The 16965-nt window shown below is 40.8% G+C and overlaps 1 protein-coding gene across 3 annotated transcripts in view; it reads left to right on the forward strand.

Moving 5' to 3' along the window:
* LOC133506120 (nck-associated protein 5-like) overlaps positions 1-16965 on the forward strand; it is a 91703-nt gene that overhangs the window by 59609 nt on the left and 15129 nt on the right. For 2 of the 3 annotated variants that reach the window (XM_061829916.1, XM_061829935.1), the window contains 5 exons: positions 2409-2499; positions 6524-6697; positions 9378-9446; positions 12094-12132; positions 12213-12332. In XM_061829916.1, the coding sequence (XP_061685900.1) occupies positions 2409-2499; positions 6524-6697; positions 9378-9446; positions 12094-12132; positions 12213-12332 (493 nt within the window). Of the gene's footprint in view, positions 1-2408; positions 2500-3984; positions 4249-6523; positions 6698-9377; positions 9447-12093; positions 12133-12212; positions 12333-16965 lie in introns of those variants that run through there. The other variant, XM_061829925.1, reaches the window with a different exon arrangement.

A 16965-nucleotide genomic window follows, 5' to 3' on the forward strand; every position in this document is an offset into this window, starting at 1 on the left:
ACTGTTGGATCGAAAAAGTGACTGTAGTTGCTTGTTACACAAAATGGTGGGTTTTTGGAGTATGTAACGCGTTCCTAAATAACAGCATCACTGCTCAAAATAAATTGTATTCCAACTAGGGGTAAATAGTTGGTACTCGGGGAAAATGGTTGGTGTCACAATCTCTGTCTCACTGAGAGCGACAGAGCCAGAGAGAGAGAGAGAGAGAGAGAGAGAGAGAGAGAGAGAGAGACAGAGGGAGCGAGATGATTGGAAAAATTGACAGGCCGCAGGCCATAAGCTGATTGCCCCCGTAATTGTATTTCCTGGACTGCTGGCATTTTTCAAATTCAGCTCAGGCTGCGATGGGTCAAGCAAGTCATATTTTGGTTTTGTCTTCTTCGATAGCCATTTGTCCTTCCCCAGTCTCACAATCTTCAAGTGTTTTCTTCTTGCCAGGCTGTCGGTAATGTGGAATTTTGGGAGGGGGGGGGGTCATTGTAATCAGTGATTTGTTTAAAAGAATTGGAAGTGAAGGGAATTGCAGAAATCAATGCTGTTACATAATTTGTTTCAACATTTCTCTTTTGACTTTCTTCCCCTGGACACAGCCCCAGTTTTTTCGCCAAATTACTCCTCTTGGGATCTTAACACCACAATACTCCCTAAAAGAGAAAGTACATTGAACAAGCGCCTATGTTTGCCACACTGTCCTTGTGTGGCCAAACACATTTTTAAATCCTATTTTCTGAAACGCTGTTTTCAAATATGCAAAGCACGGTCCGTCAATGAGGCTGTAACATTATGTAGTCATACACGGTGATTGATTGCCTTGTCCACATGCTCATCTATTTGAATTCAAAATGAGCGAAGATACTTGCCATCTGTTCTGGATTAGAAGCGCAGCTCTGAATTGTAAGCGAGGGATTTCGGATTGCAAGTGAATTTGTTTCATTCAAACTGCGTTTGTATTTGTGGCATGATCACCGCAAACATCTCGGCATCGCTTGAGATGACCCACTGCAGGCCGCCAATGTCGCATCCTTTTCCTCACTGGGCTGACTCAGGCCAGTTTAAAGTGCTCACAAGAGCCGTCTACCTCGCCGACTGTTCGCACGTTCACTCGCTGCCTGATTACGAGCGGCTTTGCAGCGCATCCTGGACAGATGGTGGGGAAAACCTTTTCTAACTTTACTCATCAGATGGAACTGGGCAGCTCAGCCGACTAGCAACACTTTGGATGTGACAAAGTGCGCACCCCGTTGTGTACAAATACTCCTTCTTCTTGCTGCATGTTTCAGGTAGAATCCACTTTCATGTTTGACTTATATCAGTCATTCCCAACCATATGAGTTTACTGTGAGAGATCATCAGGTGTACTACAGGAAATGATCCACCTTTTTCCTTTTTACCCATCACACACACACACACACACACACACACACACACACACTTACACTTGTTCCTGGAACACACTGGACCAAGGGGCAATTTCCACATTAGTATTCATCAAACAGAATAATATTGTTTTCTACTAAATAGGACTAAATTTTAACAACCAGTAATTTGTGAGTAAATTCACAAGTTCCATTCCATTCCATTTTCCATACAGCTTATTGTCACTAGGGTCATAGGTGTGCTGGAGCCTATCCCAGCTATCTTCAGCCAATCGCAGGACGTAAACACACACAGTAACAACCATTCCCACTCCTAATCACATTTAGAGTCTTCGATCAACCGACCATTCATGTTTTTGGGCTGTGGGAGGAAACCAGAGTACCCGGAGAAAACCTACGCAGGCACGGAAAGAACATGCAAACTGCACGTAGATGAGGATTAATCTGAACCCCGGTCCAAAGAACCATGAAGGACTTGAGCAAACCAGTCGCTCACTGTGGCCCCTAATATGAGACATGATTTCAGTAAACTGCATATGTTTGATTGTGAAATTTTAATGTAAAATATAGGTCTTGCTGCAACAAAGGCAGAGAAACTTGCACGTCAACTTGGGCTGCTTATTTTACCTTACAGAAGCGGAAAGTATGCAGGACAGTGTCAAAGTTCAGCCTGCAGGTCAAGGGAGGTCTGATGCTAATATAGAGGCCATTTTGACTCTTCTCTTCGATGCCTGCTCAGCATGCAGGCTGCATGTTTGGCGGATGATTGTTTTGAGGAGACCGAGCCCTCAAGGTCAAAGTCACTCGGTCGGCGGTTGCTGCTGTGATTGCACTTTTATTTGCGCATGCAGCTGCTCTTTTAAAAGCACGTTATGCTACAAAGAAACATTTGGGAGTCCATCTTAATCCAAGGTCCGGTTTGTATAGAAAATCTGACAACATCAATAAAAGAAATAAATACTACAAAAACTGTTGAATGGCAGATCTGAGAGGGGATGGCTCAAAGTGACCCTCAACGCCTTGTCTCTGCAGGATGGAAGAGACGGTGCGGTCACTGCTGCAGAATCAAGGAGTCGTGGAGCAGACGGCAACAGACACGGTGGACATCATGAAGGCCTACAAAGTAAACATTGTATTCATGTAATTAAGAAATGTTATCTGTAGCTAATTTTTATAATATCAGTAACACTGAATTGATGGGAGGACCTCATGTGAATAGGTTCCTTCGTTCCTCGTTGTATTTATTTCAGTTTAGCGAGGAGGAAAGGAATCATGGCTGACCTTGTTATTGAGCAGAAATAGATTTTGGGATGGCGCAAGGATGTAAAACAAATGTGTAATATCTGCAGGGTCACCTTTTAGGTCACAGGTGAGACTTTGTTTTCACACTGGCCGTCGTTGTCTTCCATTATTTTGTCTTTAAAAATGAGAAAATTGCAGAGTGAATAAGCAAATAAATAAATAAATAATCAAATAGATAAATAAATAAATAACGCTTTTGCATCCAGATCTGCAGGGTTTCGTTTGGTTTCACCAACCCAATTAATTATTTGAAGATTCAAATGTGCAAAGCGATCAAGGGATTCAAAGAAAAGGTCATCCATCCGATTATTTCCGTGAGCGTGTGCTTTCGTTGTTGTGCATTGCCATTGAGTGATGAGGGAAAATAAAACGAGGGCAGAATAATGCGGCTAAATGTCAGTGCTAATGTGCTCCGACGAGGATTAGCAGCCAGTTTGACTGATAGTTTGGTAGTTGGCCTGAGGTGCGAAAAAGTTTTTTATAACATATAGAAGGAATAAAAATGGTTGGATATGGAGATGGTTTGGTTTACATGGAGATGCAAGGATGACAGATTTCATTCATTTGAGGATGAGATGTAGAATCTAGATAAAAGGAAGGATTGAACTGTCTTCTTATTTTACTGAGTTCTCACAATGGTTTCCTTTGGTCTTGTGATCAGTCGCCTGCGGACTTTGTGGACAAGAGCAAACATGCAGGGCTATTAGTCAATTCCCAGTTGCTGAATAAGAGAACCCCAGCCTGTTCTCCGCAGTTGCTTTCTGTGCATTCAGCAGACAAACTCAATAACTTGAAAGGGCAGCACGAGGGACATTGTTCTCTCTGCTCAAGCTATTATGGGGTCTTTTAACGGCGGCTGATGAGCAGCCTCTGCAAACAAGCATATGGGGCCCACCGCAAAATTTGAAGACACAATCATACAATACGTACAGTGAAGAAAATAAGTATTTGAACACTCTGCTATATTGCAAGTTCTCCCACTTAGAAATCATGGAGGGGTCTGAAATTTTCATCGTAGGTGCATGTCCACTGTGAGAGAGATAATCTAAAAAGAAAAATCCACAAATCACAATGTATGATTTTTTTAACAATTTATTTGTGTGATACAGCTGCAAATAAGTATTTGAACACCTGTCTATCAGCTAGAATTCTGACCCTCAAATACCTGTTAGTCTGCCTTTAAAAGTCCACCTCCACTCCATGTATTACCCTGAATCAGATGCACCTGTGTGAGGTCGTTAGCTGCATAAAGATGGTGTCCACGCCATACAATCAGTAAGACTCATACTTGTAACATGGCCAAGACCAAAGAGCTGTCCAAAGACACATGGTTGGAAAGGGCTACGGAGAAATTGCCAAGCAGCTTGGTGAAAAAAGGTCCACTGGTGGAGCAATCATTCGAAAATGGAAGAAGCTAGACATGACGGTCAATCTCTATTGGACTGGGGCCCAATGCAAGATATCACCTCATGGGGTCTCAATGATCCTTAGAAAGGTGAGGAATCAGCCCAGGACTACACAACAGGACTTGGTCAATGACCTGAAAAGAGCTGGGACCACCGTTTCCAAGGTGAGTGTTGGTAATACACTAAGATGTCATGGTTTGAAATCATGCATGGCACGGAAGGTTCCCCTGCTTAAACGAGCACATGTCAAGGCCTGTCTTAAGTTTGCCAATGACCATTTGGATGATACAGAGGAGTCATGGAAGAAAGTTTGGTGGTCAGATGAGATTAAAATGGAACTTTTTGGTCATAATTCTACTAACCGTGTTTGGAGGAAGACAAGTTATGAGTTCCAACCCAAGAACAGCATTCCTACTGTGAAACATGGGGGTGGTAGCATCATGCTTTGGGGGTGTTTTTCATCACATGGGACAGGACGACTGCTCTGTATTAAGGAGAGGATGACCGGGCCCATGTATTGAGAGATTTTGGGGAGCAACCTCTTTCCCTCAGTCAGAGCATTGAGGCTGGGTCATGGCTGGGTCTTTTAACATGCCAATGGCACGAAGCACACAGCCAGGAAAACCAAGGAGTGGCTCTGTAAGAAGCCTATTAAGGTTCTGGCGTGGCCTAGCCAGTCTCCAGACTTAAACCCAATATAAAATTTTTGGAGGGAACTGAAACTCCGTGTTTCTCAGCAACAGCCCAGAAACCTGTCTGATCTAGAGATGATCTGTGTGTAGGAGTGGGCCAAAATCCCTCCTGCAGTGAGTGTAAACCTGGTGAAAAACTACAGGAACGGTTAGACCTCTGTAATTGCAGACAAAGGCTACTGTACCAAATATTAACATTATTTTTCTCAGGTGTCCAAATACTTATTTGCAGCTGTATCACACAAATAAATCATTAAAAAAAGTCATACATTGTGATATCTGGATTTTTCTTTTTAGTTTATCATTCACACAGTGGACATGCACCTACGGTGAAAATTTCAGACCCCTCCATGATTTCTAAGTGGAAGAACTTGTAAGATAGCACGGTGTTCAAATACTTATTTCCTTCACTGTATATGATTGAAAACCTTACAAAGTACTGTAAAAAAAGGTGTCAAGTTAATATTTTTCGTATTGTTGTATCAACAAATGTAAATATCCATGATAACACTACCAAACATAAAATGCAGTTTTTAAATAGTTTTCTCTATTAAGAAAAAAAACTAACTATTCAAAACTATCTGACCCTGTGTGAAAAAGAAAAGCCCCCTCAACCCACATTCATCATCAACAACTGAAATCAAGCAGTAATAAAACAAAGCAAATCATGTTTATAGAGAGAAAATACAACGGCTACACATGCCGTGAGCCCGCAGGTCTGAAAATTGTCAAGTACATTAACACGTACGTCATCAGAAGGAAGAACCAATGATGACAAAAGTACTATATTTACACAGTATATAGCATATTAAATATATACAATATCAGCAATGTTCCATGTTAGTTTTGATTTTGAATTTATGATCAACAAATGTACTTAAAACTACATTATATCTCTTATCATTCTTTCCGTTGTTGATGTACATGATGACCTACACAAACTCTTTCAAACAACTTTCAGAACAACTTTCATCATAGATTGACACCCAAATGTATGTTGCAATATACGTATAATGTTTCCACGTAGGGATCCAATTCAGGCGGTGATGTGTATTTTAGTCTTGCCCAACCTGAACACAACAGACACTAACACAAGTTATCAGATTGTGAGAAGATGTGTAAATTCCAGAATAGACACGGCAAAGTCGTGGCTTGTGAGTTCTGTCTAAAAGGTGCGGGTCCAAAAATGCTAGGAAAGTGGGTTTGCCTTTTTTGAATGAAGAATATTTGTGTGCAACTCTGGTTTTGTTTTTGTGGAGCGGGCAGACTGCCCGTCTCTTTCCCTGAGCCAGTCACAAAGTGTCTAATTAGAGGCTTATTATTACCAGTCGTTAATTACGGGATGCCAGAAAGATCCCCGTCTCCCCCACTAGATAACTGGCAAAGAGATGTAGGAGGGCCAAACGGGAGCGCCGTGAAGGTCGTTGCTACAATTTGGAAAACAAGAGAAACATGATTAGGGATTATGGGATGTTTAGTTGAAGCTGCCTCCCCGTCAGCCCATCTGCCCATTTGATCCGCTCTCCTCTTTCTCTTTCCTTTCATCCAGTATGTCATTTTCTCCTTCTTCTGTGATTTCTCCCTTTCACTGCTTCCTCCTCCCTTTGCAAACGGTAGTCATCCATGTTTTTTTTTGTTCTCAGCCCATCTGCTGTGGCTTCTTCTTGACAACCCCCCCCCCCCCCACACACACACACACACTCCGTGTGCTACCTCCTCAAACCTGCCCTCTTTGTTTTTACCTCAGGAGAAACTCTCAGAGGAAATGCAAAAGCAGCATGATTGCCCAGAAGAGAGCAGCCCCCTGCCGCTGACTCAGATGGAGCCCGAGTCTGGGATGCGGCCGCACGCCGACACCGGCCAAACATACGATAACGATGACAGAACCAAGCTCCTGCTGGAACGGCTCAAGACCCTGGAGGTAACTTCTCCACTGATAGCTTTTTTTTCCCTTTTAATTCCCCCCTCAACACCACCTTCCTTCTTCCACACTTGATTGTCAACAAACTTACGACTGACTTTGTAGCGCTCCACTAACAGGAAGTACACAAAGCACCCGAGATAATTATTCAGCGGAAGATGATTTCCTGTTGCTCATCCTTCAAGTTTGATGAAGAACATTACCTCCAAATTACATTTGAAATACCTTTATCACAAGCTAGATGCCATTTAATCCTGTCATGCAAGAGAATGTGATTGATGCACCACTTGCTGGAGCAGCAGGAGCAAGGCAGATACTATACATCACTCGTCAATCCATTGATTATCGTTGGAGCTGCAGCTCTACAGCTATACAAAAAAAAAAAAAATGGCAAACAGCACTCACACCAGATGATTTATAAAAGTATGACAATAATTGCATCTCATCTGTCCATTCATTGTGTATTCTCACAGTTCACTGGGGCATGTTTCTGTTCTGAATATACAGCTCTGGAAAGAATTAATGGTGCCATATTTTACTAAGACAACTTTTTCTTGTGTTTCGGGTCTATTGTCTCTTTGGTGCTTCAGTATATGTGAAATATGAATTAAAATCAAACGGTAATTGATGGTGTAGTAGTACACACGCCTCCCTTTGGTCGAGCCAGTGTGGGATTGATTCCCACCCAGTGATGTTGTTAATACATTTCCCATGCATGACTGGTGAACAGTTCATTTCTTTTTGCCTTTTGCCCAATGTAAACTGGAATAGGCACAGGCTCTGCTTGTGAGGATCAGCGGCTTGGACAATGGATATGGATTTAAAATCATCCATGACTTCCTAAGTGGCAAATATTTTTGTGTCGAGAGGCCTGAAATCCGGTCATTTGAATTTCTCCATCTTATCTTCATCACTAGCGAGGATCTTTGCCTCCTAAATCAGCGCTGTCAACGTAAATACGTGTGCTGTCACAAGTGGGTCTTCCACACAGAGGCTACCAATCAGAGGAAAGGGGTTGGTCTTGGCCAAATATGGACACAACGGATACTCAACTGGGTCAAACAGATGGACACTTGAATGGCAAAACCAAAGTGCACAATGAAATGAAAATGACACTTTTATACAATGTCTAAGTTAGAGAATCACTCTACGAAGGTCAGAATAGCGAAAATATGGGACCTTTAAAGGACTTCTGCAAAAATATCAATTTAAAAGACCACTGCAAAAATATCAATTATTCTGATTTGGCTAGTTATTTAATTTATTTTTGCTCTATAAACCACTGACAAAAAAGTAACCCCAAATTCCAAATACAAATCTTGTCATTGATAGCATTTATTTAAATAAATGAAAACTGTTCAAAATACCAAACACAGCCCAGTATAGGTTTGATCTCTTCAGATTTTTCAATTTTTACATCTGCACTGGCTTTTCAGTCAGAGTCATTGGGTGCTCCTTGTACTGTATTTGTCCTTATACGCAACACAGCACTATGGAATAATTGCTATGCCTTATAACGAGTGCATGTCAATTATTCTTGCAGCAAAAGTGCAAGCAGACTGTCAGACAAGCAGATTTGTATTTGTATTACATATGAGTATTATTCTTTCTTGCAAATATTTGCTATTTAAGCAGAAAGGAATACATTATTAATTACATTGATTGATTTCATATTTTAATATTAATTATTTACATATGTATGAAAACAGTATTATTAGTTCCACAGCAGCAAAAGGATATTTTATGTACATATTTACAACATCAGGGCATTAAAATGAGCAGAAATGAGAGCAGCAGCATATCAGTCAACTCTACATGAATAATAAATATTATACATGCATATGTGAATGATGAGATTTTGATTCGAGGCTGTACGAACAGGCTGATTGCATATGCTAAGCAAAATGGAACTGATCACTTTATTAGGTACGTTTGTGCAGTTTGATAGAAGACCTGTTTAAAAAAAAAAAGAAAAAGCTCATACAGTCACCCCAATTTGTGATCAATACCTTGAGCAATGCATGATTTAGATTACATGTTGTGTTATTTACAGTGAGTGATACAGATGAAAGAATGATGTGCTACGGTAACCATGGTGATCTCCTGCAGTTATCTCCACCTACCAGCTTGCCTTAAAAAAAAAAAAAAAACGCTTAAAGAAATGAGAGTTGAAGCATTCTTGGAGAGAATCACTTGTTCCTCATTATATTTGCATCCATCTCTTAAGCTTTGGGGATTTCATTTACCTTCCTCCCCCAGAATGTTGGGGGCTATAATTACGTCTCTCGTGTTCCTAGGAAGAATGGCAAGTTCCTCCTAAAGGGCAGAGGGTGAGTGGCGCCAGGCTGGTTGACAGCTCCTAATACGCTGCTGGCCTCTGACAAATTGGAAACCCCCAGAGATCAATACTACTGTCACTGGTCCCTCTGGAAATGAAGGAGATATTCTTATTAGATCCGAACCCCAAAGTTCAGCATCATGACTCGCATCCCCGTGACCTTTTCCTCTGCGGTACCTTGGAGGGTTTTATTGGCCACACCAATGCTCTATTGACCTTTCTAAAGCCAGGCATGAATGTTGTGTACGCCTCCTTCACTGTTTTGTTGTTGTTGTTTTTACATCATATTAACAATGTCGACAATGACAGCACTCACTGAACAGAGTGCGTGTTACCTTCCAGGAGAGAAATTCTGTCCTGGCGTCGGAGAACGAAAGCCAGAGAGAGCAGTATGAACGCTGTCTGGATGAGGTGAGTGGCCTTCTCACTATGACTGTTCGACTGCAGGATTGTGTAAACTTTTTCCTCTGAGAACCATGTAGACAAAAACTAAGTGATGCAAAACCCACAGAAATGATTCAACACACTAAAATCAATCATCAATGAAAATAAAATCATATATTGAACTACTGCTACATAAAGCTTTCCATTATAGGTGATTGAAAGGTAAATAGTTTTGACATTGTTTCAAAATTTGAGGGTGGCCCATAGCCCTGTATCCTGGTGGAATAGATCCACCCCTGCACTGAAAAGATGTCTATATTCAGAAGCAAAACACGACGAATCTGTAATAACCTGACATTTTTTAAAGTTACTTGAGGATGTTTAAATTCGATATGTTCACAAATTAGACCTTGGCCAGTGCAGAAATTAGAGCTAACCAATTTACCTTCTCAAAATGTAATTATATTTATTAATTCGTGTGATGAAGGGACATTTTACCATTTTATTTGTAAGTAGTTTCTTTGCATACCTAGAAAAGCTCAATATAAAAACAATTTAGTAATGCTGTGGTTGTCAAAGTTCTTGTAGTTGTAATAACTGCAGCAGTAGTCATATTCTTAGTGTTAGGTTTTAGCAGCCTAGGACATTTAAAGTACAATTTCTCAAGGAAGGAAGACAAGAGGAACTTCTGGCTCGTGAGGAAAACATGGGATGTGTCTCTTTCACATGTGAGTCTTTGCGATGTCTTCACCATCCTCTCGATATCGTCAGTCTTTATTTTGTCTTCTGCATCACTGTCTGGTGTTTCGATGGCATCCAATGTAACTTGATTGCATCGCATTGTTTAAGGACATCATAGCAAAGTTTCCATGGCACCCAATGGAACTCTTGATTGCATCGCATCACATAAGCAATGAAGCACTAAAAACAACCAAGAGAGCAAATATGAGATAACTTTATATCCAATTAATCCAACACCTAGTCCCCCACCCCCATTTTTTTTTTTAATAAATTTGCGGGCTGTATCTAAGGTTATTTTTAGTATGTGCCCTAAGCTGCTAAAAAAAAAAAGAAAAAAAAAAAAGATGATTAGCCACCAATGGTCTCCGAAGCATAGTTAGAATGTTAGTATTCTACTGTGTATCCTTTACCTGAGGTCAGTTCACATGCTGTCTGTGCAAGATAAAATGTCCATAAAGCTGTATGTTGGCTTTGATACATCACAATTATCTTTGCCTTGTGGTTGTTTTCGAGCTGAGAGCTGCTTAGGGAGTCTCGTGGGGGGGGAAGAATATCAGTACAGCTGCTTGTTGAATCACCGTGAGTGGGAGTATATGGTCCAAGGAAGGCGGGGGGACGCAAGGAGACAGCATCAGCCTCTGCTGGAGGGTGGAGTCCATTGGAGATGGAAGTGGGTGATTAAACAAGATTATTGTTTACATGAGCTTGTCGAGTGTGTGGGCAAACACATTAGCCAGTCAAATAAGAGACAAGCACAATCAGATGCTAAGGCTCAACCGGCCATATTTACGCTCAACTTTCCTCATTCAATAACTGAGAATACTCCAGAGCCAACTTGCACTTAATGAGGGATCGATAAGCAGTAATGTGAGCCGCTTCTCTACTGACACTGTGGTCAGAGTAAATACATAGTCCAGCACAAACACCATTTACGCTACAAACACCTCTCCACTGGTCTAGTACTACAATAGTCTGTTTCACTGGTAGGGAATTGTACTTTTAAAGCAAGAACAGTCCTCTTTCACTCAAGTACCTGACAACTTTTGGGACACCAGCCATGCAAGAAATCATCATCATTACTAATAACAATAGGGGCCTTCTCAACCTTTTGCCAGAAAAACAGAAGCACAGAAGTTTGCCAGTATATATTCCATTTTCGATGTTTAATTTCCATTCATTCTATTCCCATGTCCCATTCTATAGCTAAACTATTTGGTTTGTCTGTGTTGAAATACATTTCTTATTGTGTTCTTTAGCATGAGTTTATACACTTTGTAAATGTTATGTAACAGCATGAGGAGCACATGATGTACTTTGGCACATATAATTTTCTCTTGAAAACACTCAGTCTCTTCCACAAATGTATCATGGAGCCAATGCAGACTCCAGGTTGTGTTGCCATAATTGGGTGTTACAACTGGACGAGTGACTACGAGCTCCTTAATTAAGGAAGAAAAAAATCGTTTTTATTTTCAATACAAACCAAGTCATCAATTACACTTGTCAATTAGTGTGCAGAACCATTCATGGTGCGCGGGGAGGGGGCACATGCACGTCGTCAACCAAGAAATGTAGATAAGGCTCTTAGCTAATGTTAAGCCATCGTAATGCTGTAGATCTGCTCCCTTTTGGCTTTGACATGCTAGCGTATCTTTTTAGTCCAACCGCCGCTTGCAAATTGCCGATCTTCACCCAGTCTAGCTGCTAAGTCAAACGAGGTCTGGGCGTGGTGTCTTAAAAAGACAGCACAGTACAGCCAAATTCTTAACGGCTTCCTCAGAGATACATTGTTACATATAGGCAGCTCTCAAAAGATTGACTTGGTTGAATCAGTTCAAATTGGATGGGATGGCATTTGTTTCCAAGGAAAATGTCAGTTTTCCATAATATGTCTCCTTATGATTGACCTTGCCCTGTCTGTGTCCCTTTCAAGGTCGCCAATCAAGTTGTGCAAGCGCTTGTTACTCAGAAGGTTTGTCTATTATTTTCCCTCCATGAATTGAATGCTCACATGCACAGTGTCTTATTTTTCTGGCTCTGTGTTGCCACTAGGACCTGAGAGAAGAATGTCTAAAGTTGCGGACTCGAGTTTCTGATTTGGAGCAGCAGAATCGGGTGCTGGGGATTTTGTTCCAGCAGCGTATCAAGCCCACCTCAGAGCTGCTCCTACAGGTAGGCTGCGTCACCCCAACAGCAAAGAACCTTTTCTGAACGGAAGGTATTTTCCACTTGGTTTGTTCTTATAAAGCTGCTTGGTTTCAGCTGATAATGAAGAAAATTTGATGGGAAAAAATGGGCTGCAAATTGCTGATTGGTTTATCTTCATATTATAAGTTTCTCTTTGAGGTTGAGAAGTAAATGACTTTGCACTTCTTGCCTTCTAAAGCAATGTGGTTTTAGATTGGCTGGAAATTGCCTCAGATCATTGCAGCTCGATTTGAACACAAGCGCTTTACTGCAAAGCACTAGGCTGAAGGAGAAGAAATGAGGCAAACCCATCCATCTGTTGTTAGTGGTGGTATAATATTCTAGGTATGGAAGGTCAGCACCAGGGCCACAGGGCTCCACACTGTCAATATGAAAACAACAGGCTGCTAAAAAAAAAAAAAGGGGAAGGACTGTCAGTTCTGAAAAAATGAGTTGAATAGAACAGGGAGGGGGGGGGGACAGGCATAAAGGGAGAGGTGAGGGAGATAAGATGGGAAGAGCGGCGAGTTGAAAATGAAGCTATCAGTGAGCTCTAGTGCCAAAGGGAAAGAGGAGGAGACAAAAAGAGACAGTTTAGTGAAACAAGTCCAGTGGAGGTGTTGTCAGTCCAAAACGTGTCAAAGGCTTCAAGCGGATGGTACAGTAATCACATTACTGAGGTCGAGCTGGTGCAGCATCTGCAGTGATTTTCTTGCCATCCAAGATGTTTGAGATACAACCCAGTCATGAGATTATGTATTTTATTTCTTCATTGAAATTAATGGGTAGGATTCAGCGGGATGAATAACCCACATTGTTCTGCAGACTTGTTATTATTATTTAGTAAAACATTGAAAAACGTTCTTCTTTACTGTAGCTTCAAGTGCTCGAGATTTAATTGTGTGCTACAGTATTTGAAGTCCAGGTCTGAAGCTTTTGCTTATCAGTAATTAAACTGGTCTCTCGTTCCCCACAGGCATCTTGAGCTTCCCTGATAAAAAGCCACCATGAATTTGATGGTGTCGTCGCCATCTGCACACTTTCACTGCCTTCAGTTTAGGCTGCATATTTGTGCTCTGTAACAACAACAACCTGGCCGGGGTTTTTGAAAAAAGTAAAAAACAATGATGGTTTCTCTCTGTTAGAAGTGATGGCATATGGGTGTGCGGCCAGCCCTAACCAGCCTGTACCGCTTATCGAATATGGCAGGCAATTGGCAATTAAGTGTCCATTATTTGGGACAATCGCTGCACTGCTTCTGGGCCTCAAGGACAGAGCATGACCTCATTGCTGCTATAACACTTGCAGCACCGTTTGCTTGCTAATATTACAAAAGCTGAATAGAACCGCAAAGGAGTATGCGCATTGCATATTATTGTTTGATAATTGTTTCTTTTTTTATCTTCCTTTGCTATTATCACAAACAAAGGCTGAATAGGACCACATAGATGTATACACTTTATTGCCAAAGAGTGTTTCCTAAGTACTGTATCGTGCTGCTATTCATATGCAAAAGGATGAATAGGAGCACGTAAGAGTTCTGTATGCATGTTGTCATGAGTGATTCAGATTTATCTTGCTATATATAGCGACAGATCACTGTGGAGTGGCAAGTTTTTTTTTCTCTTCAACATGTATTCTGTATTAGAAATGTTCACCCAACTTCTATTCCCATTCTGTAGACTTCTATAATTCACATAGTCAGTCCCACCAAATTCCAGTTGTATTGAGCTTGTGCACCTACGTCATAAAATCACGTGACTCGCCATATTGCCGATCAAACAAGTTGCAAGTTAATTCTGTTGAAACGAAACGAAAATACGTCTTAAAGCATGACATTCAGGGTTTTCTGATACTGTTAAACATTTATAAGGTGATAATAAACAAAGGTGCGTGGAAAAATGAGAAACACTTGGCATAAAGGATCCATATTTAATGCCGAAGTCGATGTTTTCGCTGAGAAGAAAGTGGACTGTTAACCCACTTCCGCTTTTCTTGGACAATTGGATATACGCATGTATCTGGTGAGTAAGTTGTCGAGATTCACACTGAAAAGTTTGAAAGTGTATGAAATTCTGGACGCATATAAATACTTCATTGCTGGGTCTGGTCTCAATCAAGAATAAATCCCACATAGTGATGGACCCACTCAAGATTTTTTTTTCAATACAAATACCAATATTTAAGTAAATGACCTCTGGTTTTACACAAACTTGCATTCATTACCTATGATCGGGAAAAAAAAAGGACAGCGAGTCGGCTCCTCCGTACACGGAAGCGTATCGCTGCCGCACGTAACTTTTTTTAAATGCATTGTTCTTAAATGTGTCAATTTGACATTAGAGATACTTCTTGGTAATTTGAGATTGAGAAGAATAATTCCTACCTGAAATGAAATGATCGCTACACAGGCATGTGTATTTGGTTGGACACCATCTATCTCGTTTAATTGCCGCAATCCATCGATCTCTATTGCTCTTTTCAGATGGTATTCCATACAAATACCAATATTTAAATAAATGACCCCTGGTTTTACACAAACTCGCATTCATTAACGATGATTGGAAAAGAAAAAAAAAACAGGACAGCAAGTTGGCTCCTCTGTACACGGAAGCATATCGCTGCCACACTTAAACCTCTCTGTGGCAGACGGTTTATTTTTTTTAAATACGCATTGCTCTGAAACGAGTCAACTTGGCATTATAAATACTAATTGGTCATTTGAGATTAAGAATAATTCCTATCTCAAATGAAGTGATCGCGATACAGGCGTGTGTATTTGGATAGGCACCATCCATCACCTTCAATTGCCGAAATCCATCAATCTTTTCTGGTCATTTCAGCAGGTATGCTATAGAATGATCTTTATGAATATCTATCTTGTGCTGTTGTGACAACCAACAGCACAAGAGGTCTCGGGCATTGTAAATATTCTCCTCCGGTTCAATGTCTCCCGAAATGTCGAGCAGCTTTGTTTGAGCGGCGATATGGTGCCATGAAAATGGTGACGTCACGTGCATGAGCCCCATAGCCAGGATCACAATCCTTGTCTTGCATGCTTCTTCTCCTGTCCTATCCAGTCCTGTTTTTACTTCACAGGGTGTAGCGCAACAGTTTCATGCAACATCCATATTTAATTTTAATATGAATACATTATATATATATTAATATTTAAGTTGGCGGCACGGTGGATCAGCTGGTAAAGCGTTGGCCTCACAGTTCTGAGGTCCCGGGTTCAATCCCGGCCCGCCTGTGTGGAGTTGCATGTTCTACCCATGCCTGCATATGTGCGTTTCCTCCGGGCACTCCGGTTTCCTCCCACATCCCAAAAACATGCAACATTAATTTGACACTCTAAATTGCCCCTAGGTGTGATTGTGAGTGTGGCTGTTTGCCTCAATGTGCCCTGCGATTGACTGGAAACCATTTCAGCGTATACCCCGCCTCCTGCCCATTGACAGCTGGGATAGGCTCTAGCACTCCCCGCGACCCTCATGAGGATAAGCAGCGAAGAAAATGGATGAGTGGAAAATTTAAGTTCCTTTGTTGTCGATGATTTACTTTATTTCATTCTGTTTACAGTTAGTGCTTTGTCTTTTTTTTTTGTCTTACCCCTCTAGAAATTCTGTTGGACTGATCGACACTGATCCTCATTAAATCTTCAATTAAAATACAAAGAAATTGCAGAGCAAGCTCGAAAACGCCATCGTGACACAGTAAAACTGTTCTTGCTTAAAGGGGAGGGAGATTCCCCATTCTGTTTGATCTAACAGCCAAACAGGACACACACAAAATGAAAATAAAAATAAAACAATAGATAGATAGATAGATAGATAGATAGATAGATAGATAGATAGATAGATAGATAGATAGATAGATAGATAGATAGATAGATAGATAGATAGATAGATAGATAGATAGATAGATAGATAGATAGAAGTACATAAGTACATTAAAAATGGCATGCTTATAAATGTTTGCAGTTTATTCAACTTTGATTCTGGCCTTCAACCTTAATAAGGGAAAAATCTATGCTGGCATGCCATCCACTCGACTTTTTGGCTGAAAACAACCCCCCCCCCCCCTTGACCCTGTGACACTATCGACTGAATCCTTGATGAGGATGCTGAGGAGGTGAAATTTTACACCTTACGATAAGATCATAAACTCTGTGACACCTCAGCCACTCCCATCTCATGTCCCAGGAAGGCTTGATCACTTTGACATTGACATCAAAACTTAAAAAATGAAAACGTTCAAGCTGCCTTAATTATATTACACACACATTTAGGAAAAGGAAGTGATAGAAATGGCATTCAAATTAAAAGAAAATGTCGAACTGCATCTGGTGATCTTGAATTTTAAATATACTATTTTGTGCTTTCACCTCAGGCAGTCATTGGCGTTTGCTCATGAAAGACGACTGGTGTCTCAATAGTAGCATTTTAATGTTCAGGGCATATGAAAAAAATAAAATTAGGGTAACAGTTGCTTGTATATCGTAACAAACAAACTGTGCTACGCTCTTTGAGGAAATTCAAATTAAGTTAATTTGATCGTATGAAAGCCAGACTAATTAAACTGTAAGATTAATACATGGAGCTTTATTTGGTTTTGT

Source organism: Syngnathoides biaculeatus, chromosome 2, assembly GCF_019802595.1.
Source record: "Syngnathoides biaculeatus isolate LvHL_M chromosome 2, ASM1980259v1, whole genome shotgun sequence".
In the NCBI taxonomy this organism is placed as follows: domain Eukaryota; kingdom Metazoa; phylum Chordata; class Actinopteri; order Syngnathiformes; family Syngnathidae; genus Syngnathoides; species Syngnathoides biaculeatus.